Here is a 22,974-nt window from a genome sequence, read left to right on the forward strand (position 1 = left end):
TCCATAAATAATTTACACACCTCTAATGGCTCTAATACAATGACAATCAGGTCACGTTGATTTGTAAAGCTGTTTGTGAACGCAACTGTACATACGAGTACATATAAATAAAAGTCTCAATAAAAATAATATACCTAATCTATGTATTATACTACAGAAAATTACCTTTTTTGTATAAACAACAAAGTCTTAATAAAATCAAATTTTAGTAAAAGTACGTACTTACTCTAATTTACCTATATGGGCTTCCTATTTTTTTTTTAAGAAAAATCAAATTCATATTCATTGTTTGATTGACTGTCGCTTTCGTTGGAGACTGGTTCTACAGGTGTTTGTAAATAATTAGCACCTGATGAAGGGACTGTTGGTGGATGATTATTAAATGTTTGTTGGGGTCTTTGGTAACCGGATTCGTATGCTGACGAGTTGGGTCTTGGGTTACCATCTTGGTAAGATGAGCGGACTTGGTAAGACATTTGGTAACTATTTTGAAATGAGCTATGGTAACTATTTGGTGACGGTTGGTGGAGATCAGTGAGTACTTGTAAGACGCGACTTTGAAATATTAAAGTTTGATGATCGTCTAATTTGTTTAGCGACGGTAAAATAGCTTTGAAAAACGACAGATGTCTATTTTCTGCCTCTTTTAAGGCCTGAAGTATGTCTGACTCAAATTGGTCGGTTGCTTTTCTTTTCCGAGAACAAGGCTGGTACCGAGATCTTGCAGTTTCATCTTTCTGGCCATCTTCGTCACTTTCTTGGTCCTCAACTATGCTCGAGTCCGTTACGTTTGCAGCATTTTTTTTTTAAAACATGAGTTTCTTGTAGAAATGGTACTCTTTGACTTTTGTTGCACCAGCGCCCGATTTATTTAAACTTTCAAGCCTTTTTGCGTATTTTGTGAAATTGTCTTTCATATTCTTCCATTTTTTTAACACCTCGTTTCCTGAAAAATAAAAACCATTTTCAAACATTTTAAATTGTCAATAAACAAAACATCTCTAATTCAGATTATTAGTGACTGTTTGCAAATTTTCGACCTTTGCATTAAATTACACATGTACTATAATAATAGGAAACTTTATTAGTAAATATCACAGTCTAACTGGAAAATTGTTGCATACGATATTCATTATCTTAGTTTCTTTTTACATATTTATTTATTTATTTGTTTCCTAGTTATGACATTTAAACTTTTTTTACACATTAGGTATCTAATAAAACATAATCAATAACAAATTTACAACAAAATGTATATAATTTGTACTGGACGGTTGTTGTCACTTTGTATGGCTGCGTAACTATATTGGGTCAACCAAATCTTGTCAGTAGAAAAAGGCGAAAATGTAGGTGCGAAGGGATATCGTCCCATAGAAATTTTTAATTTCGCGCCTTTTTTTACTGACAAGATTTGGTTGACCATCTATATTAACTTGCATATACGAGCCCCGGTGCATATGTTTTCGTCTAGTCAGACCATTTTTTGAGGTTCTCGCGTTTGTACAAAAATAATGTTTTAGTTTCAAAATCACTAATATTTAATTATTATACTAATATAGTTTAATTTTATATGGTAATATTCTACAATAACTAAATCCAAATACAAGAAATACCGTTTCTACTCTAATGAAAAAAATAACGAATTTTATTTATTTGACGGGTACCTAGTAATATAACAGATGTGATAAGGGCTATTACTAGGGAAAGCAACACGGCTCTGCCAATGTACTGACAATTTTGTTTCGAGCCCATGCATGCAGCAGTGCTGTAGGAGAGGACAATATGATTTGGACAACGTTTTTGAAAATTAAATTTTTTCAGCAATAAAAGTCTCCTGCAATTTTATTATACGATCAAAATAAACTAGATTAAACATTACTATAATGGTTCCCATTGCTGGGTCATTTTATTTTCATGTGTAAAATGTATTAGAATAAACCAAATTGTTGTGTGGAACTAGACGAACTAATTTGCATCGGGGGTCGTATAACTACATAATACAATATATAACTAATACAACACATAAGCGCTGGTGGCCTAGCGGTAAGAGCGTGCGACTTGCAATCCGGAGGTCGCGGGTTCGAACCCCGGCTCGTACCAATGAGTTTTTCGGAACTTATGTACGAAATATCATTTGATATTTACCAGTCGCTTTTCGGTGAAGGAAAACATCGTGAGGAAACCGGACTAATCCCAATACGGGCCTAGTTTATCCTCTGGGTTGGAAGGTCAGATGGCAGTAGCTTTCGTAAAAACTAGTGCCCACGTCAATTACTGGAATTAGTTGCAAAGCGGACCCCAGGCTCCCATGAGCCGTGGCAAAATGCCGGGACAACGCGAGGAAGATGATGACAACATATAACTAATACATGCATATATGTAACCTATGAAACATTTATTTTCAGGTTTTTGGCGACTGGGAGCACATTCAGAGATATGGAATTTACAGATTATCGTGGAAGAAGTACAATCGGAAAAATAGTTAGAGAAGTCTGTCAAGCTATATGGGAAACCCTTCTAGGTGAAAGTATACCTAGAATAACAAAGAATCTACTAGAACAAATCGCGGATGAGTTTTTTAAAAATACTAACTTCCCCAATTGCATTGGGGCCCTGGATGGTAAACACATTCGAATTTGTAGTCCCGATCACAGTGGCTCTCTTTTTTTCAACTATAAAGGTTACAACTCTATAGTGTTGCTGGCACTTGTTGATTCCAATTATAGATTTGTATATGTGGACATAGGAGCTTACGGCAAGGAATGTGATTCCACAGTTTTTCACAATACGAAACTGAATGAATTATTACAACAAGGCCAGCTTCCCGTACCAGCAGCAAAGCCGTTACCCGGTTCTCAGACGTCAATTCCCCATGTATTTGTAGCAGACGAAGGCTTACCTTTAACGAATAACATAATGCGTCCATATCCAGGAAAACACTTGACTATACAACAAAGAGTTTTTAATTATCGCTTGAGTCGCGCAAGAAGATACGTTGAATGTACTTTCGGTATTCTAGCAAATAAGTGGCGCATTTTTCATCGACCACTGAATGTCCAATATAACTTTGCAACAGATATTATAAAGGCATGTTGTGTTATTCACAATTTTGTTATTAGTAGAGATGGAATTAAACAACCTGAAGAACTACTGATTGACGACGGTTTTTCAGATTTACATCATTCAACAAATTATATGTCCTCGACAAACCCAGTTAACATAAGAAATGAATTCTGTAAATACTTTTCTAGTGATGTGGGAGCCCTTAGTTGGCAATTAAGTAAAATATAATTTAATATTAGTATATTTAGGTTTTATTTCCATTCGCCTGTACAAAACTATGTATTAGCTTAGTATACTTGTATTGTATTATCCACTTAACACTTAAACATATTTGGAAGATGAGTTTCCATGCTACATATATGACTAATATGACAACAACTATATAAGAAACAGGTAGTAATAATGTTTTAAATAGTTTATTAATATTTCTTATCCATATGCCTATAAATAAATGAGATGAAAAGATTCAGGCAAAAAATGCCACGTTGTACCACTGTCAGTTTTCAAAGACTATTTCACATTACATCTTGATGGCAGGGCTATAACCGCGAACATTGAAGTTCGTAAATTTCAAATACCTATCTCATCTCTGTCACTCTAATAACGCCTCAATTGGCGTAAAAAATAAAGATTCCCTAAATTAGCGAACTTCGGTGTTTGCGGTAGGCCCTCTGTAGTATTAACAACCGGCAATAAGTTATTTTTTGCTTGAAAACGGGACATTGGTAAATTAATTAGGTAAGTAGGTATAATATTAATCAGTAACAAACTTCTCACATTTTACTAATTTTATGTATCTATAGGTAAAAACAAGACAATCGATGTAGGTAATCTATGTAGTTAGTTGGCTAACTCTGGAACGCGCAAGTGGCCCTTAACGAAATGAATAAATAGTATGCGAAATAAATAAACATCCTTACCGATTTTTGTTTTTTCTTTATTAGTTTGCTCGTCAAACGTCGGAAAAATGCTTCGGCAGACCTCCTTCCATGCACTATTTTTCTTATCTTTGTCTTTATACTCTTCTATGGTTTTATCCCAGAGAACTGGACGTTCCTCTACGAGAGATATCAACAAATCATTATCAATATTATCAGCCATCTTCCCCAAAAGCAGCGTAGGCACTGACAAAAAAACATCGTATTGGCAACCGGTGTTAGCAAAAGTTTGCGCGACGTTGCCTGCCAGTGCATTCACGGGACGCGGCACCGTACCGTGCGTCGGCCGCCCGGCACAACGCCGTGTTCCTGCACGACGTGGCAACCAGCATCTCCACGGCGCACATGGGACATAACATAAGATCTAAAGGGCGTAGGTATATTATATTTGCTGTATTTATTTACGCCTTATAGGTAGGTACTATTTTTAGAGTTTCGTAGCCATAGTGGCAAACACGACACCCTTTTAGTTTCGTTAGGTACCTACGTCCGTCCGTCTGTCCTTATGTCACATCCATTTTACTCGGAAATAATAAGATATATTTTAACAAAATGTGTGCCATGTTATGGTGACCGATGAATTAACAAGCAAATCAAACACTGTACTTAAATTAGAACTGAACGTACATACTTAGTTAAAACGCATAGTTTTTGTCAATATTTACTTAATCTTACTACTACTACACTTAAAACCGAACTTCACGGTTCACGGATATTGCTTGGTTTTTCTAAAATTAGTGGTCAGGGCTGCAGAGAGAGGAACCGGCGGCCTATTCGCGCCGTGTCCAAGATCACCGCCTTCTGCATTTGACCCTTGATCCAACCACCTAGCGAGAGTATCTTAAGATGTTGGTCGAGACTCTTCGCTATTAGACCGTTCACTGAAACGACTATCGGGACAATGATCGTCGAATCAACATCCCACATGGCGGTTATCTCGTGAGCCAAGTCTAGGTACTTACTGCACTTGTAATTCTCGGCCTTCACGAGATTCTCATCATGGGGGATGGTGATGTCAACGAGCACGGCCCGACGTTGCGATCGATCTATTATCACAATCAGGCTTATTGGCTACAATATATTGATAATAGGGATGATGACACATGTTGAATTTTATAACAAAATCTAGTAAAATATATAGCAAACAAGCAATTTATCACAATAATGTGGATATTGAAATAAAATATTGAAAAATTACAAAAATACAGGACCTGAAAGTTTCAAAATTTAAGTTTTTTTTTAGTTCCAAAAACGATAAAAGTAAGGGTACCACTCGATTCCTTACATTTCATCCAAAAAAATATTGTATAGCAACTACATATATACATAAACGCAATATTTCACCGACAAAAACGAAATTTTCTTGTTTTGTCCATACTACAAGATGGGCGATGACGTCACGGCCCTTGGCCGTTTTGTATAGGGCGTTACGCGAGTGAAATGCGACTGTCGGCCTTTGACTATAATTTCTGACTTTTGTGTTACTTTAATGCAATGGGTCCCATATAGACATTTGATCCTAAAAACAAACCCGATCGATTGATACCATAAAAAATTTAGTCATCTAGCCTATTATTAGATTAATTAAGACTTATAGACCAAAAACCTAACCCACTTCTAGATCACTTAGAAACTTGATATTTGGCATCAAGGTAGACTATTAGGTGTATATAAAGATTATGATTGAAAAATATCAAGAGAGAAGGAGAGCTCTATATGTCGCATACATAGACTATAAAAAAGCCTTCGATTCCGTATCACATGCAAGTATCTGGACTACGCTAAAAGAACAGGGAGTGGAAGATGGGTATATGTATGTTCAAAAAAAAAATCTGGAAACTGAAACTTTTGGTAATTGACCGCGCATTAGCCGGGGTCTCCTTTTCAGCTTAGGCAAACTGGTTTCATGATGAATATTATAGTAATTTCTGAACAAGAAGTAATGATATCCCAACAATAACATAAAAATGAAATAACAGCCAAGTTCAATATTAAAAATAAATGTGTCGTTGTTGACTCGCCGACAAAAGAATTGAGATCTAGATAGGTGCCAAGTTCTGTGCTGTGTAGAATATCCTGAAATTATAAAGGATTTGTCTTGGCTAGATTTTACGTATAGGCTATTATATTTATCTATGTTACTTTTCTAAAATTTGGTTTGTTGGTAAAAACTAGCCAAGTCAAATCCGTTATAATTTCAGGATTTTCTACACAGCACAGATCTTGGCATTCTATCTAGATCAATAACAACGACACATATTCTTAATATTGAACTTGGCTCTCATTTCACATTTATGTTTTTGTTGGGATATGGACCTACAGTAGTAATCAAATGGTTAATAGTCACTTATTAACTTACTTGATCAACGCTACTACAGCACTACTACAGCGCTTTTCTAAGATCTCTTTCTAAGGTCACCAGACTGTGGAGGCCAATGTGTGAGCGGCACGACCTCCCACATTTTTGGCAGAGAAAGCTCATACACCTGAGGTTCCAGTCCCCGTTTGCTTTCTGCTTTCTTTTCTTACTCTTTTATATATAGCTATCTCTTTCTAGGCCAGGCTAGAATGTAGTAACGTTCTAGCTAACTTCGTTCCTCCTAACGGTGTGCGTAAGTAATTCGTTGTTCCCGCTAATTTTGTTTATTATAATACCTGCTTATCCTTTAACTCTTAACAATATTTAACGTGTTAGAAAAAATACACAGTAAATACAAGTCATATTAAACATAAACATTAGTTTTGTTATTAGCATAGAATAAGCCAAACAACTTAAATGTATTTCGTTGATTTATTCAAATGAAATAACGAATAAATCATTAATAATTTGAGAAGCGCTCTAATGATTTATACGCGGATAAATTATTCGCGAATAAATCGTGAATTATTATTTATTTGAATAATGCTCATCTGTGATTTGAGAAAATGGTTCTTATTCTTCACAAAAGAAGAACGGCGGTCCTTACTATGGATTCCGAGTTGTGGTAAGCACATGTCTCTGATAAAGTCAATATAGGTTTATGGCACATTCTTCTCCTTCAAAGCTCACCAGATTACCTGGCGCGGTACGCAGTCGAAAGCCTTCTGCAGATCCAGAAAAGCCATATGCAAGGTCTTTTTCTTTTCTCTGTAGGCCTCGACTAGCATTCTTAGGGCAAAGATTAGATCCCATATCTATATAGTGCCACATCCAGGACGAAACCCTTACTGACATTCCGAGACCGTGCACTCTTGCCGGAGCCTTGAGTCGAACACGTGCTCGAAGAGTTTCATGGTGTGGCACAGGTATAAAATTAAATATCGGGTTCAAATAAATCTTGGATTTATTTAATTTAATCTTAAAATAATATTTTATTAATTGCATAGTTTGATCATATAAAAACATCAGATTAGGCAAAACTGCAAAACACATTTGTAAATTTAGGTTCGTATGAAGTTTTCAAAATTTCAAGGCCGTTGAGCAAGCTAAAAGTGGCATATAAAGTATATACTTAATCTAAAAATAGTACCTACCTATAAGGCGTAAATAAATACAGCAAATATAATATACCTACTCCCTTTAGATCTTATGTTATGTCCCATGTGCGCCGTGGAGATGCTGGTTGCCACGTCGTGCAGGAACACGGCGTTGTGCCGGGCGGCCGACGCACGGTACGGTGCCGCGTCCCGTGAATGCACTGGCAGGCAACGTCGCGCAAACTTTTGCTAACATCGGTTGCCAATGCGATGTTTTTTTGTCAGTGCCTACGCTGCTTTTGGGGAAGATGGCTGATAATATTGATAATGATTTGTTGATATCTCTCGTAGAGGAACGTCCAGTTCTCTGGGATAAAACCATAGAAGAGTATAAAGACAAAGATAAGAAAAATAGTGCATGGAAGGAGGTCTGCCGAAGCATTTTTCCGACGTTTGACGAGCAAACTAATAAAGAAAAAACAAAAATCGGTAAGGATGTTTATTTATTTCGCATACTATTTATTCATTTCGTTAAGGGCCACTTGCGCGTTCCAGAGTTAGCCAACTAACTACATAGATTACCTACATCGATTGTCTTGTTTTTACCTATAGATACATAAAATTAGTAAAATGTGAGAAGTTTGTTACTGATTAATATTATACCTACTTACCTAATTAATTTACCAATGTCCCGTTTTCAAGCAAAAAATAACTTATTGCCGGTTGTTAATACTACAGAGGGCCTACCGCAAACACCGAAGTTCGCTAATTTAGGGAATCTTTATTTTTTACGCCAATTGAGGCGTTATTAGAGTGACAGAGATGAGATAGGTATTTGAAATTTACGAACTTCAATGTTCGCGGTTATAGCCCTGCCATCAAGATGTAATGTGAAATAGTCTTTGAAAACTGACAGTGGTACAACGTGGCATTTTTTGCCTGAATCTTTTCATCTCATTTATTTATAGGCATATGGATAAGAAATATTAATAAACTATTTAAAACATTATTACTACCTGTTTCTTATATAGTTGTTGTCATATTAGTCATATATGTAGCATGGAAACTCATCTTCCAAATATGTTTAAGTGTTAAGTGGATAATACAATACAAGTATACTAAGCTAATACATAGTTTTGTACAGGCGAATGGAAATAAAACCTAAATATACTAATATTAAATTATATTTTACTTAATTGCCAACTAAGGGCTCCCACATCACTAGAAAAGTATTTACAGAATTCATTTCTTATGTTAACTGGGTTTGTCGAGGACATATAATTTGTTGAATGATGTAAATCTGAAAAACCGTCGTCAATCAGTAGTTCTTCAGGTTGTTTAATTCCATCTCTACTAATAACAAAATTGTGAATAACACAACATGCCTTTATAATATCTGTTGCAAAGTTATATTGGACATTCAGTGGTCGATGAAAAATGCGCCACTTATTTGCTAGAATACCGAAAGTACATTCAACGTATCTTCTTGCGCGACTCAAGCGATAATTAAAAACTCTTTGTTGTATAGTCAAGTGTTTTCCTGGATATGGACGCATTATGTTATTCGTTAAAGGTAAGCCTTCGTCTGCTACAAATACATGGGGAATTGACGTCTGAGAACCGGGTAACGGCTTTGCTGCTGGTACGGGAAGCTGGCCTTGTTGTAATAATTCATTCAGTTTCGTATTGTGAAAAACTGTGGAATCACATTCCTTGCCGTAAGCTCCTATGTCCACATATACAAATCTATAATTGGAATCAACAAGTGCCAGCAACACTATAGAGTTGTAACCTTTATAGTTGAAAAAAAGAGAGCCACTGTGATCGGGACTACAAATTCGAATGTGTTTACCATCCAGGGCCCCAATGCAATTGGGGAAGTTAGTATTTTTAAAAAACTCATCCGCGATTTGTTCTAGTAGATTCTTTGTTATTCTAGGTATACTTTCACCTAGAAGGGTTTCCCATATAGCTTGACAGACTTCTCTAACTATTTTTCCGATTGTACTTCTTCCACGATAATCTGTAAATTCCATATCTCTGAATGTGCTCCCAGTCGCCAAAAACCTGAAAATAAATGTTTCATAGGTTACATATATGCATGTATTAGTTATATGTTGTCATCATCTTCCTCGCGTTGTCCCGGCATTTTGCCACGGCTCATGGGAGCCTGGGGTCCGCTTTGCAACTAATTCCAGTAATTGACGTGGGCACTAGTTTTTACGAAAGCTACTGCCATCTGACCTTCCAACCCAGAGGATAAACTAGGCCCGTATTGGGATTAGTCCGGTTTCCTCACGATGTTTTCCTTCACCGAAAAGCGACTGGTAAATATCAAATGATATTTCGTACATAAGTTCCGAAAAACTCATTGGTACGAGCCGGGGTTCGAACCCGCGACCTCCGGATTGCAAGTCGCACGCTCTTACCGCTAGGCCACCAGCGCTTATGTGTTGTATTAGTTATATATTGTATTATGTAGTTATACGACCCCCGATGCAAATTAGTTCGTCTAGTTCCACACAACAATTTGGTTTATTCTAATACATTTTACACATGAAAATAAAATGACCCAGCAATGGGAACCATAATAGTAATGTTTAATCTAGTTTATTTTGATCGTATAATAAAATTGCAGGAGACTTTTATTGCTGAAAAAATTTAATTTTCAAAAACGTTGTCCAAATCATATTGTCCTCTCCTACAGCACTGCTGCATGCATGGGCTCGAAACAAAATTGTCAGTACATTGGCAGAGCCGTGTTGCTTTCCCTAGTAATAGCCCTTATCACATCTGTTATATTACTAGGTACCCGTCAAATAAATAAAATTCGTTATTTTTTTCATTAGAGTAGAAACGGTATTTCTTGTATTTGGATTTAGTTATTGTAGAATATTACCATATAAAATTAAACTACATTAGTATAATAATTAAATATTAGTGATTTTGAAACTAAAACATTATTTTTGTACAAACGCGAGAACCTCAAAAAATGGTCTGACTAGACGAAAACATATGCACCGGGGCTCGTATATGCAAGTTAATATAGATGGTCAACCAAATCTTGTCAGTAAAAAAAGGCGCGAAATTAAAAATTTCTATGGGACGATATCCCTTCGCACCTACATTTTCGCCTTTTTCTACTGACAAGATTTGGTTGACCCAATATAGTTACGCAGCCATACAAAGTGACAACAACCGTCCAGTACAAATTATATACATTTTGTTGTAAATTTGTTATTGATTATGTTTTATTAGATACCTAATGTGTAAAAAAAGTTTAAATGTCATAACTAGGAAACAAATAAATAAATAAATATGTAAAAAGAAACTAAGATAATGAATATCGTATGCAACAATTTCCAGTTAGACTGTGATATTTACTAATAAAGTTTCCTATTATTATAGTACATGTGTAATTTAATGCAAAGGTCGAAAATTTGCAAACAGTCACTAATAATCTGAATTAGAGATGTTTTGTTTATTGACAATTTAAAATGTTTTAAATGGTTTTTATTTTTCAGGAAAAGAGGTGTTAAAAAAATGGAAGAATATGAAAGACAATTTCACAAAATACGCAAAAAGGCTTGAAAGTTTAAATAAATCGGGCGCTGGTGCAACAAAAGTCAAAGAGTACCATTTCTACAAGAAACTCATGTTTTTAAAAAAAAATGCTGCAAACGTAACGGACTCGAGCATAGTTGAGGACCAAGAAAGTGACGAAGATGGCCAGAAAGATGAAACTGCAAGATCTCGGTACCAGCCTTGTTCTCGGAAAAGAAAAGCAACCGACCAATTTGAGTCAGACATACTTCAGGCCTTAAAAGAGGCAGAAAATAGACATCTGTCGTTTTTCAAAGCTATTTTACCGTCGCTAAACAAATTAGACAATCATCAAACTTTAATATTTCAAAGTCGCGTCTTACAAGTACTCACTGATCTCCACCAACCGTCACCAAATAGTTACCATAGCTCATTTCAAAATAGTTACCAAAGGTCTTACCAAGTCCGCTCATCTTACCAAGATGGTAACCCAAGACCCAACTCGTCAGCATACGAATCCGGTTACCAAAGACCCCAACAAACATTTAATAATCATCCACCAACAGTCCCTTCATCAGGTGCTAATTATTTACAAACACCTGTAGAACCAGTCTCCAACGAAAGCGACAGTCAATCAAACAATGAATATGAATTTGATTTTTCTTAAAAAAAAAATAGGAAGCACATATAGGTAAATTAGAGTAAGTACGTACTTTTACTAAAATTTGATTTTATTAAGACTTTGTTGTTTATACAAAAAAGGTAATTTTCTGTAGTATAATACATAGATTAGGTATATTATTTTTATTGAGACTTTTATTTATATGTACTCGTATGTACAGTTGCGTTCACAAACAGCTTTACAAATCAACGTGACCTGATTGTCATTGTATTAGAGCCATTAGAGGTGTGTAAATTATTTATGGAATGTTGATTTGTAAATATGTTTTTGAGCTCGACTGTAACTATATGGAAACTGTTGATTTTTCTAAGATATATTAAGCCTGTATGAAAGTCGGTGATTTAGCAAGTACCTAATCATTATAGCCATATTTATATAAGCGATTGTTGATTTTTGTAGATATATCCCTATATATATTATTATTTTTGGAATGTTGACTTGTAAAGATGTTTGTGAACTCGACTGTACCGATATGAAAACTTGTTTTTTTTCTGAGATTATATACCTATTAAGCATATATGAAAGTTGGTGAATTAGCATGAAATCAGTATAGCTATATTTATATAAGCGATTGTTGAAATTATGATTACACATTTGTAAAATTATTAAAATATAGCGCTACTTACGCGCTAAGAAAACTTTATCATTTTGTAAAATGGTGGTGGCATTAATTTTAGAATTATAAGTGGTGATTTTCAGTAACGATTACAGTTATGTATGTAGTGGAACCTCCAGAGCACGAATCTCATGGGAAATGCCAAAAAATTCGTGTTAACGAGGAGGATTTGTCTTATAGAGGGCACCGACTTAGGAAAGTTCTTGTGGGGTTTTATTCGTCTTAAAGAGGTTTCGAGTTACAGAGGTAATAAAACACGCACGAAATATTAGTGTTAGAGAGAGGTAATTGTAGAAACTGAGAAAGTACAGCTTTATTATCTTTTTCGAGTTATAGTCGTGAAGGGAATCGTCGTTCGCCGTTTTACTTCGTCTGGTGAGGTTAAATATTTCGAGTTATGGAGTTTTAGGACTATGAAGGGAAGGGAATGGCATTTTATTTCGCGTTTTTCCATCTTCATTCATTATACGAAGATATGGGTTCACCCAAAATTTTCTTTTCGATTGTTTTCTATTTCTGCGCCTTCTTAACAACAGCAAGAGCAGAACATGTGTGAAGGGATCCATGTCTGATCAAACACTGGTAGTCGAATTTTATTCTTTACTATGCAGTGCGGCATCGCACGCCGCTCGGCGGCACCGCGCGCGGCGACGCGCACCGCTTTGCGGCACCGCGCGCGGCGCCGCGCACCGCTCTGCGGCACCGCGCGCGGCACCGCGCGCGGCGACGCGCACCGCTTTGCGGCGCCGCGGCGCGGCACCGCAAAATTTTGCGTTGCGGCGGGCGTCGCCGCAGAGCGGTTTGCGGCGCCGCAGATTTCTGCGGTGCCGCGCCGCGCGGCGGCGGCGGCGCCGCAACGCGCACATGTGGCCGGGCCCTTACTAAGCCCCTCCACCACGACAAGGTGAGCAACCTGCGGGGGGATAGCAGTTCAAACCTAACCTAACCCACTTAACGGCGCATGCGGTGCGGTGTACGGGGGTTTGAGCGGGAGGGGTTTGGCCTCATCATACTTTATACCTACATTTTATGGTAGGTAATCATAGTGGTTTATTTAGTTTAGGTATCATAGTGGTTTTCCGGGTCAAGGTCCGGGTCTGTGTCCGAGTCCGGGTCCGAGTCCGGGTCTAGTCCAGGTCCGAGTCCGAGTCCAGGTCCGGGACAGGGTCCGAACCGGATCCGGGTACGAGTCCGGATCTGGATCCGAGTCCGGGTCCCAGTCCAAGTCAAAGTCGAAATTCGAAATCACCAAACATGTACTATGCGTCGTTGAAGAGTTCTGTTCTGATCATCATCAGCAGTTCCAGTTCATCAAATGCGACAGTTTTTAATGTTAATGCTTTATTTTATGATGAAAATACAGAAAATTCTATACGTGTGCCTTTAAGATTTGAGGAGTTCCCTCGATTTCTCATGGATCCCATATTCAGAACTTGAGCTTGACATAAATATGGCTTAAAAACCTAACTTGCTTAACAAACATAACGAAAAGAAAAAATCGCCAAACGCGAGCTATGCGTCGTTAAAGAGTTTCGTTCTGGTCATCATCAGCAGTTACACTTGCTCAAATGTTACTTTTTAAATGTATATGCTTGATTTGTTGATTAAAACACAACAATCACTATATGTATGCCTTTAAGATTTGAGGAGTTCCCTCGATTCCTTATGGATCTCATCATCAGAACTCGAGCTTGACAGAAATGTGGCTTATAAACTAAACTTGCTTAACAAACATAACGAAGAGGACAAATCGCCAAACGTGAACTATGGGTCGTTGAAGAGTTCTGTTCTGATATCATCAGCAGTTCTACTTCATCAAATGCGACAGTTTTTAATAAAAATGCTTGATTTTCTGATGAAAATACAAAAATCTCTATACGCACACCTTTAAGATTTGAGGAGTTCCCTCGATTCCTCATGGATCCCATCATCAGAACTCGAGCTTGACAAAAATGTGACTTAAAAACTTAACTTGCTTAACAAACATAACGAAGAGGACAAATCGCCAAACGTGAACTATGCGTCGTTGAAGAGTTCTGTTCTGATCATCATCAGCAGTTCCACTTCATCAAATGTCACATTTCTGAATGTATATGCTTGATTTGTTGATAAAAACACAAAAATCACTATATGTATGCCTTTAAGATTTGAGGAGTTCCCTCGATTCCTCATGGATCCCATCATCAGAACTGGGTTTTGACAAAAACGGGACCAATCTGTATGCATATACATACAATCAAAAAAAGAATATTCAAAATCGGTCCAGTAATGACGGAGATATGGAGTAACAAACATAAAAAAATAAAATAAAAAAAACATACAACCGAATTGATAACCTCCTTCTTTGAGATTTGGAAATGAATATTCTTAGATATTACTGGCAGCATTGACAAATAAAAGTGCTGGGGTAGAAAAATACCATTTATTTTTATTTATCTAATACCTTTAAACGAGCAATTCTTGTTTATTTTTAAATATATATATATATATATATATATATATATATATATATTTCGGGGATCTCGGAAACGGCTCTAACGATTTCGATGAAATTTGGTATATGGGGGTTTTTGGGGGCAATAAATCGATCTAGCTAGGTCGTATCTCTGGGAAAACGCGCATTTTCGAGTTTTTTTTATGTTTTCCGAGCGAAGCTCGGTCACCCAGATATTTCTAATTGAATGTGTTATTTTGTACAGTTCATGAGCGTCGGTGAGCCAACCAGCGCGCTGCCAGCATTCGCGGCTGTCAAACTGTCAACCGGCGGACGGCGCCCGCATCATATAGCGGTAAGTATTACCTAGTATTGGCAATGTGTCATGTCATACACACATAAATACGGTAGTAAATATATTACAATCTTTTTCACATCACACACTTATTCGGAAAAGGGCGTTTTCACCTCAGCAGCTCGAACAAGGGCACTTTGATTCTTAAAAACAGTGAGCAAAATGCGATTTTGCTCACTGAGTGAGACAAAATGACATTCAAGTGACCTTTATAGTCAAATGTCATTTCAACATGCGGGGTCTAATACAAGTTCGAAATACTTGGGTCCTATTATATCTGTCCCTTTCACGCTGTTAGCAAAAAGGAACAGACAAAAAAAAGTTAAAACGACATTCAACGGTATATTCACGGTTTATAATAGACCCCCGAAAAACTTCAGACCGCATCGTTCCAAACCACGTACGAGTATGAATTCTTAATAATTAATTAATAAGTATAAAGTTTAAGATTTGATAAAAACTGATAAAATACTATATTTTATGTATTTTATTGTACAATTAAAATAATGAACTCAAAAAATACACAGATCATCACGCAAAATTAATTATTTTACTTTTAAGAATTTCTACCATAGTTGACAAATATGTAGTACGTATCCGCAATTCGGACTGTATCTTACAAAGCTTTTTTTTACAAAAAAAAGTTGTCGATTGAGGTGTCAGTTGATGTTCGTTATATCCATATTATTTTACTGAAATTTATTATTACGTTTTGTTTTTGTGTTCGATTGCGGTAATTAAACTTAATTGTTTGTATATCTTAAGAAAACATGAGTGCAGGTATTAAGTGATGAAGAAAGAAGGATTGCATTTTTCAAGTTGTCTAATAGGTATGTTCTCACTGCTCGGGTGAAAAATTATGTGTACTACACGAGATCAAATTTATTTTCATCTCGTGCGCTTTTGAGTCCCTTACTACGCTCAAGATTCTAAATTAGATTATAGAATCTTTCGCTTGCACGGGACTCAAAATAAGCACTCGAAGAAATATCAAACTTTGATCTCTTGTTGTACAAATAACTATTTTCTTTCCCGCTAGGATCAAAGTGTCACTTTTCTTCCCTGCTGGGAGAGATCAAAGTTACACTTTTCTGTTCAAGGACGCAATTTTTTACTATATTTTTTTCTTGGGTTAAATAATATATTGAAACAATATTTTCCTCATAGGTGATTTGAAAAGCAGTGTGTCACGTGGTAGCAAAAATATTTCCGTGTAAGTTGGGTGACAATATAATATTATGGTACCATCCAGCTGATCTGATGATGGATACAGGAGGTGGCCATAGGAACTCTGTGATAAAACAAAGCAACCAAGTTATGTTTGGGTTTGTTAGAATTGTCTCGATGAGTATTAGTTCCCTGTTGAAAAAAAAGTACAATCAATGATAAAAGCATTGTCACTACATAGTATACAACAAAGTCGCTTCCCGCGGTCTGTCTGTCCCTACGTATGCTTAGGTCTTTAAAACTACGCAACGGATTTTGATGCGGTTTTTTAATAGATAGAGTGATTCAAGAGGAAGGTTTATGTATAATTTGTTAACCCGTGCAAAGCCGGGGCGGGTCGCTCGCATATAATAAAAATCTTCTGCATTCTGGACAGGTATACGTAATAGCAGAAGGCGTAACAACGAACATGTTCAAAAAAATCCACACAATCAACGAAAAGGAACTGAAGATTGAAAAGCTGGTGGAGGTTCTGAGGTCATTTAAAGTGCTCTCAACGCTACCAGAGGAGGTAGGTACCTACAGACTATCAGAGCAGGGGCCCGTTTCTCAAAAGCTTGTATTGTAACTTGTAAAGTTGTAATACAAGTGGAAGTCCATTTCTAACAAAAGCTGTTAAAAAGTGACATCCGCCTGTATTACAAGTTACATACTTTTGAGAAACGGGCCCCAGGAGGTGGACAGGATCCTACCGACTGCGCCATGCCAGGAGATATACAACAGGCTGGCCCAAATATACGTCGACAATGTTTTTTCTAATTATTTAATTAAGTACTTAAGTAACTAGTACAAAATAAGTTTAATATTAAAACTACAGTCTTTTTATGCAACTCTATCTAACGCAACCTATTTGTGTTTGGGGTTTTTATAATTGTCTCGATGAGTATTTGTTGTCTGTGGAAAGAAAAGTACAGTCAGCTATAAAAGCTTGTACCAAAATGAAATTTTTGCCAAAAACTTATTTATTTACCAGGTCCACATTGATATAGTAATCAAGATTCACGACAAGACGGTCTACGCGTCGCATGTCAACCAATCACGGTTCGATTCCTGGAACGGAGAGGAAAGTAAGTCTGTCACACTCTAACTAAGTAAGAGAAGTGTGGCTACCACCAGTTTGCAAAATACTTTCTATGTATTTCGTATATCATGAACAAAACATCATACGTGCTTTTAAAAAACTTGTTGTATCAAAACGGTTTTTATCTTCATATTGCTATACTTACATAGTTCATTTTTTTAGCATTATAAAAAGGCTACGCGATTTTGACGTGTCTTTTAATTGAAAAGAGCTTTTTAAAAATCAGCAAAAAAATGTAAATAATCTTATAGCATTTATAATTGTTACATATCTGCCGTGACTTATTTTTCAAAAGTATTTTTCAACAAAGAGACACGTCAAGATTGTTTACCTTTTTTCTAATGTTGAAAAAATAGAAATAGAAATACTTTATTTGGTGTAATACATAAAACTTAACCTTTAATACATCTTATTCTAATATAATCTAACATCAACATGGATGCCATATAGCATATGCCGATGTCTAAGTGTAAGGCCTGAGTGGACGCTCGGAGCGGAGCGTTCGGCGGGGCGTGCAGCGTGGCGTCGGGCTCACAAGTAATTTGAGCAGCGTGCACTAAGGCCGCTCCTATACGCTTGCATTTGTTTAACATGCACGCCGCACGCCCCGCCCCGCTGCACGCCCAACTCGAGCGTCCACTCAGGCCTTACACTAAGATACTTAGCCATGGCGCTGGTTTTCAGGGCAACCAGGGGAAACACAATAAAAACAAAACCATCGTGATTAACGATTTTTAACGTTTTGTTTCAGTAACAAAATCAATAGAAGACTTTCTTCGCTTCGGCAGCCACATAAACCAGCAGATAGTCTACTATCCCTTCCAAATGGACGTCAGTATACCTACAGAACTAGGTTCGTTGTCATCATTATCATAATCACTATCATCATTAACATTATAATCAGCAACAATATCGTCATTATCTCCACTATCTGCCTCATCATTAGCGTCATTATAAATATAATTAATTAATTAAAATCAAAGTATCTTCGTTTACTAAGTTAGTAAGATATATAATAATAAGTTTATTCGATACAAGAGCCATATAAACCAGCAGATTGTCTACTACCCCTTTCAAATGGACGTCAGTATACCTACAGAATTAGGTTCGTTGTCATCATTATCATAATCACTAGTATCATTAAAATTATAATCATCAACAACATCGTCTACATCATCATTAGCTCCATCATCAATATCATTAATTAATTAATAAAAGTATCTACGTATCTTCTTTTTAGTTTAATTAAATTTGTATGCCAGTTTGTAGGCACAATGTGGAGATCCTATGTACTTATATTGTAAATAGTTTTAAGACCTCTTTGTGAACCCACTATTGACAAATAAATGATCAATAAATCAATCAATCTAAGTATGGTAGGTACGTACTAAGTATCTCCGTCTCAAAAGCCATTTAAACCAGCAGATAGTTTACTATCCCTTTCAAATGGACGTCAATGGTAAAAAAAAATACCTGAGTTATGAAAACGTACAGTATATATATAGAACATTATTAATATTTTATTGAATTAAGAATTTCAAATACGAAATAAGTACATAGCAAAACCTTATAGCTGGTTATTCTGAATCTCATCATGTACGTAATACAGTCAGCAGCAGAAGTTGCTAAGCGGGCGAGGTGTTCAAAATGATCTTGACGCGACTTTATTATTAAGAGAATAAGAGCGTGTCAAGATAATTCAGAACACATCACCCGCTTAGCATCTTCTGCTGACGACTGTACAATTAAAATTTGAGATACAAAATTTAACGGGCTTCATTACGGTAAAATATTGTGTTTCATTAATCATCCGATGAAATTCTGCATACCTAATGGTTTATCTAATTAAGTATGAGATTGGTTAAGATTTTATTTTCAATTTTATTCATTTCGTCATTAGGTGACAGTATTAATACAATATTATGTAAATGTGACATTCGTACATATTATGTAAGTCTGGTGACAATGCAATATTATGGTACCATCGAGCTGATCTGATGATGGAGACAGGAGGTGATAAAACAACGCAACCTTAACTGTTTTTGGGGTTTTTAGAATTTTATAGATGTGTATTAGTTGCCTGTGGAAAGAAAAGTACAGTCAGTAATAAAAGCTTGTAAAAATAATATTTTTTTGCCCAAAAATTATTTTTAAATATTCCCAAGTAGAGTCTGTGCGGAAAGAGAAGAGTCGTGGAATGTATTGTGATGAATTTGTTTGTTTTGTTTTTCTAACTGTTAAAAAAGTATTTCTGATTAATTGCAAACTGTAAAATTGAGATAAGACTTATCCAATAACAAGACTTAAACTATTATTACCTACTTTAACTAGAGATGTTATTTTTGTAGTTGTTTTTTGTTTAGAAAATTTTTAACCCGCATAAATGTCAATGTGGTTCAGTGAAGGGGACGGACTGAAAATCAGCGCTGCGCAGGCAATTTGTAATGAAATGACTGACGCAGCGTATGCTGAGCCCGTTCATTTTGCCGCACAATTATTCTTATTTTTTCAATCCCTTTATGTTTTGTAACCTGTATGCTTTTTGTGTTGCAATAAATGGTTTCTTATTCTTATTCTTATTCTTATTCTTATTGGGCCCCATACATTCCGCGCCTCTTCTCTTTCCGCACAGACTAACACATTATTATTATTATGAGCTCATATTGTCTCACTGCTGGGCAAAGGCCTCCCTCTTATTCTTCCACGTATCCTTATCCTCGGAAGTCTCCCAATACACAATAGTGAGTATTACTGCAATGTTTTGCCGCCAGGGTGCAGCACTAGCGCCTTTCATAAGCCAGAGTAACTTATACATACTGTGCCTTAAACTGTTTTTTGACAAGTTTTCATAGACAATCAAATATGACATTGATACATCAAGGCGGTTTGTTTACAAAGGGCCTATACCGGGAAACGCGAAAGCGAAACTCAGCTATCTGACTCTTTATCGCTCGAATATGCAAGAGTGTTAGAGAGGTTAGATAACAAAATTTCGACTCTCGTTTGCGGTGGACCCTTAGAATTGTGACTGATTGTGGGAGTGGCGCCCCCTACATAGATTCGCATAATATTCCCTAAGTGTAAGGCCTGAGTGGACGCTCGAGTTGGGCGTGCAGCGGGGCGGGGCGTGCGGCGTGCATGTTAAACAAATGCAAACGCATAGCAGCGGCCTTAGTGCACGCTGCTCACATTACTCGTGAGCCCGACGCCACGCTGCACGCCCCGCCGAACGCTCCGCTTCGAGCGTCTACTCAGGCCTTACACTAATGTATTTTTCAGGTACTCCCATTCGTCTGCAATCAACAATAATATCGTTCACTTCAATTAGAGGCAACTTAACTGCTCCTTCTTCTCAAGATCTGACGTGGAGGAACGATTTACACATAAGGTACGAAACTATGTCTACCCAAAGGTTGTCTAGAAGAGATAGCTCTTTAGCGATAAGACCGCCTGTTGTCTGCCTCTACATTTAATCAATTGTTCTTTTCTTTTTCATCTTTTTACTGAGGTGTGGTAAAGAGTATTCTATCTATCTATATCTATGTAACCATATGTAACGACTGGTCTGGCCTAGTGGGTAGTGACCGTGCCTGTGAAGCCGCGGTCCTGGGTTCGAATCCCGGTAAGGGCCATTTATTTGTGTGATGAGCACAGATATTTGTTCCTGAGTCTTGGGTATTTTCTATGTAGTTATGTATTTGCATATTATATATATCGTTGTCTGAGTACCCACAACACAAGCCTTCTTGAGCTTACTGTGGGACTTATATAATCTGTGTAAGAATGTCATATAGTATTTCTATTATATATTACGTGTATATACAGTCAGCAGCAGAAGTTGCTAAGCGGGCGAGGTGTTCAAAATTACCTTGACGCGCTCTTATTCTCTTAACAATAAAGTCGCATCAAGATCAATTTGAACACCTCGCTCGCTTAGCAACTTCTGCTGCTGACTGTACCTAATAAAAGTTGACCAGTATATGACCTATAAAGTCACTACGTAGAGTATGGCTGGTAATTAAAATTTCATTCCGTGTTTGCATTATTTATATTGGCTTGTATTAAGGGTGATTCTCAAAAAATATGCCGTCGTTCTAATTGCCGCGACCCATACAAAATGTATGAAAAAAGTCGTGGCAATTAGACGCAACGGCAGACATATTCTCAGAGAATTACCCTTAAAACTATTATTTTTCTAGATACCAAGCAACAGCAGTAAGCGCCATTAGAACACACGGGCCACTTCTATCATCAGAGCATGAAGCGTTACTGCAGAGATCCCTAGTGGCCCATCTCCCTATACGCTGTGACGTCACCATCTCGCCCGTCAACAAGTCATTCCAGTAAGTCTGTCTCTCTGTGTGTCCCTCTCGCTCTATCATTAGAGCACGAAGCGTTACTGCAGAGATCCTTAGTGGCCCATTTCCCTATACGCTGTGACGTCACCATCTCGTCCGTCGACAAGTCATTCCAGTAAGTCTGTCTCTGTACGTTCCTCTAGCTCTGACTTCAGAGCATGAAGCGTTATTGCAGAGATCCCTAGTGGCCCATCTCCCTATACGCTGTGACGTCACCATCTCGCCCGTCAACAAGTCATTCCAGTAAGTTTGTCTCTGTGTGGGTCTCGCTCTATCTTCAAACCTCTTATCTATATCTGCTGTGACGTCACAAACTAACCCATCAACAAGTCATTCCAGTAAGTCTGTCTCTCTCTGTCATTATCTCACTTGCGTACGTCTAAGCTAACGTGTCATTGTAAAAGAAATTTGACATTAATCATGACATATCCATACTTTGTCACATGCAAATGCCATGCAGAGTTAGTTTGGTCCTAACCTAAGCCAATTTTTATAAGATTTCTTTACAATATTTATTCATTTAGATTAAAATGGCCAAACCCCGGCGGGCAGTATGGCGGCGTGGCGATGCACTCAAGACTGCAAGTCATCATGACGTCCAAGAATGGAAGAGACGCGTATACTGTCACGGAACGGAATAATGAACAAAAGGTTAACAAGATAATATATTTCTATATTTAGATATCTGTTCCTGAGTCTTGGGTGTTTTCTATATATTTATGTATTTGAATATTATATATATCGTTGTCTGAGTACCCACAACACAAGCCTTCTTGAGCTTACTGTGGGACTTAGTCAATCTGTGTAAGAATGTCCTAGGCCGCAGACATTTTTTTTGAGAATGACCCTTGTACGACTATTAGAAAGTGCTAGGCCTCCTTGAAGAAATAATTTTACAGGACATATGGTGCTACTTTCCCGCACTAGTTCGTAAATTAGCACTTTCCGTGTCTATGTCGAAATTTTAAAGGGCCATATGTCTATACCTACTGTAAAACGTTGTACGATACACGTGCGAATTAGAATTGATTTTTAATGATAAATATTTATTAACATTAATTTTGAATCGACTTTGCTTTGATTTTTTATAAGTACCTATTTTACAGTTAGTATTTTCCTTGTCTTGGTGTGGTGAAAAATTTTGTTTTACTCGGTGGCGAAATTTGTTAAACCCTTGTGCCTTGAAACCCTCGCAACGCTCAAGATTCTATTTTTAAAAAT

The 22,974-nt window shown here is 37.0% G+C and overlaps 1 protein-coding gene across 1 annotated transcript in view; it reads left to right on the forward strand.

Annotated features, from left to right (window-relative positions):
• Positions 1-22,974, forward strand: part of LOC134659504 (uncharacterized) — a 49,533-nt gene that overhangs the window by 17,178 nt on the left and 9,381 nt on the right. Inside the window, exons 14-20 of the mRNA XM_063515148.1 lie at positions 14,998-15,087; positions 16,691-16,825; positions 17,288-17,381; positions 18,147-18,248; positions 20,675-20,783; positions 21,595-21,738; positions 22,278-22,404. Coding sequence (XP_063371218.1) covers positions 14,998-15,087; positions 16,691-16,825; positions 17,288-17,381; positions 18,147-18,248; positions 20,675-20,783; positions 21,595-21,738; positions 22,278-22,404 — 801 coding nt within the window. The remainder of the gene's footprint in view (positions 1-14,997; positions 15,088-16,690; positions 16,826-17,287; positions 17,382-18,146; positions 18,249-20,674; positions 20,784-21,594; positions 21,739-22,277; positions 22,405-22,974) is intronic.

Source organism: Cydia amplana, chromosome 25 (assembly GCF_948474715.1).
Source record: "Cydia amplana chromosome 25, ilCydAmpl1.1, whole genome shotgun sequence".
Taxonomy (NCBI): Eukaryota; Metazoa; Arthropoda; class Insecta; order Lepidoptera; family Tortricidae; genus Cydia; species Cydia amplana.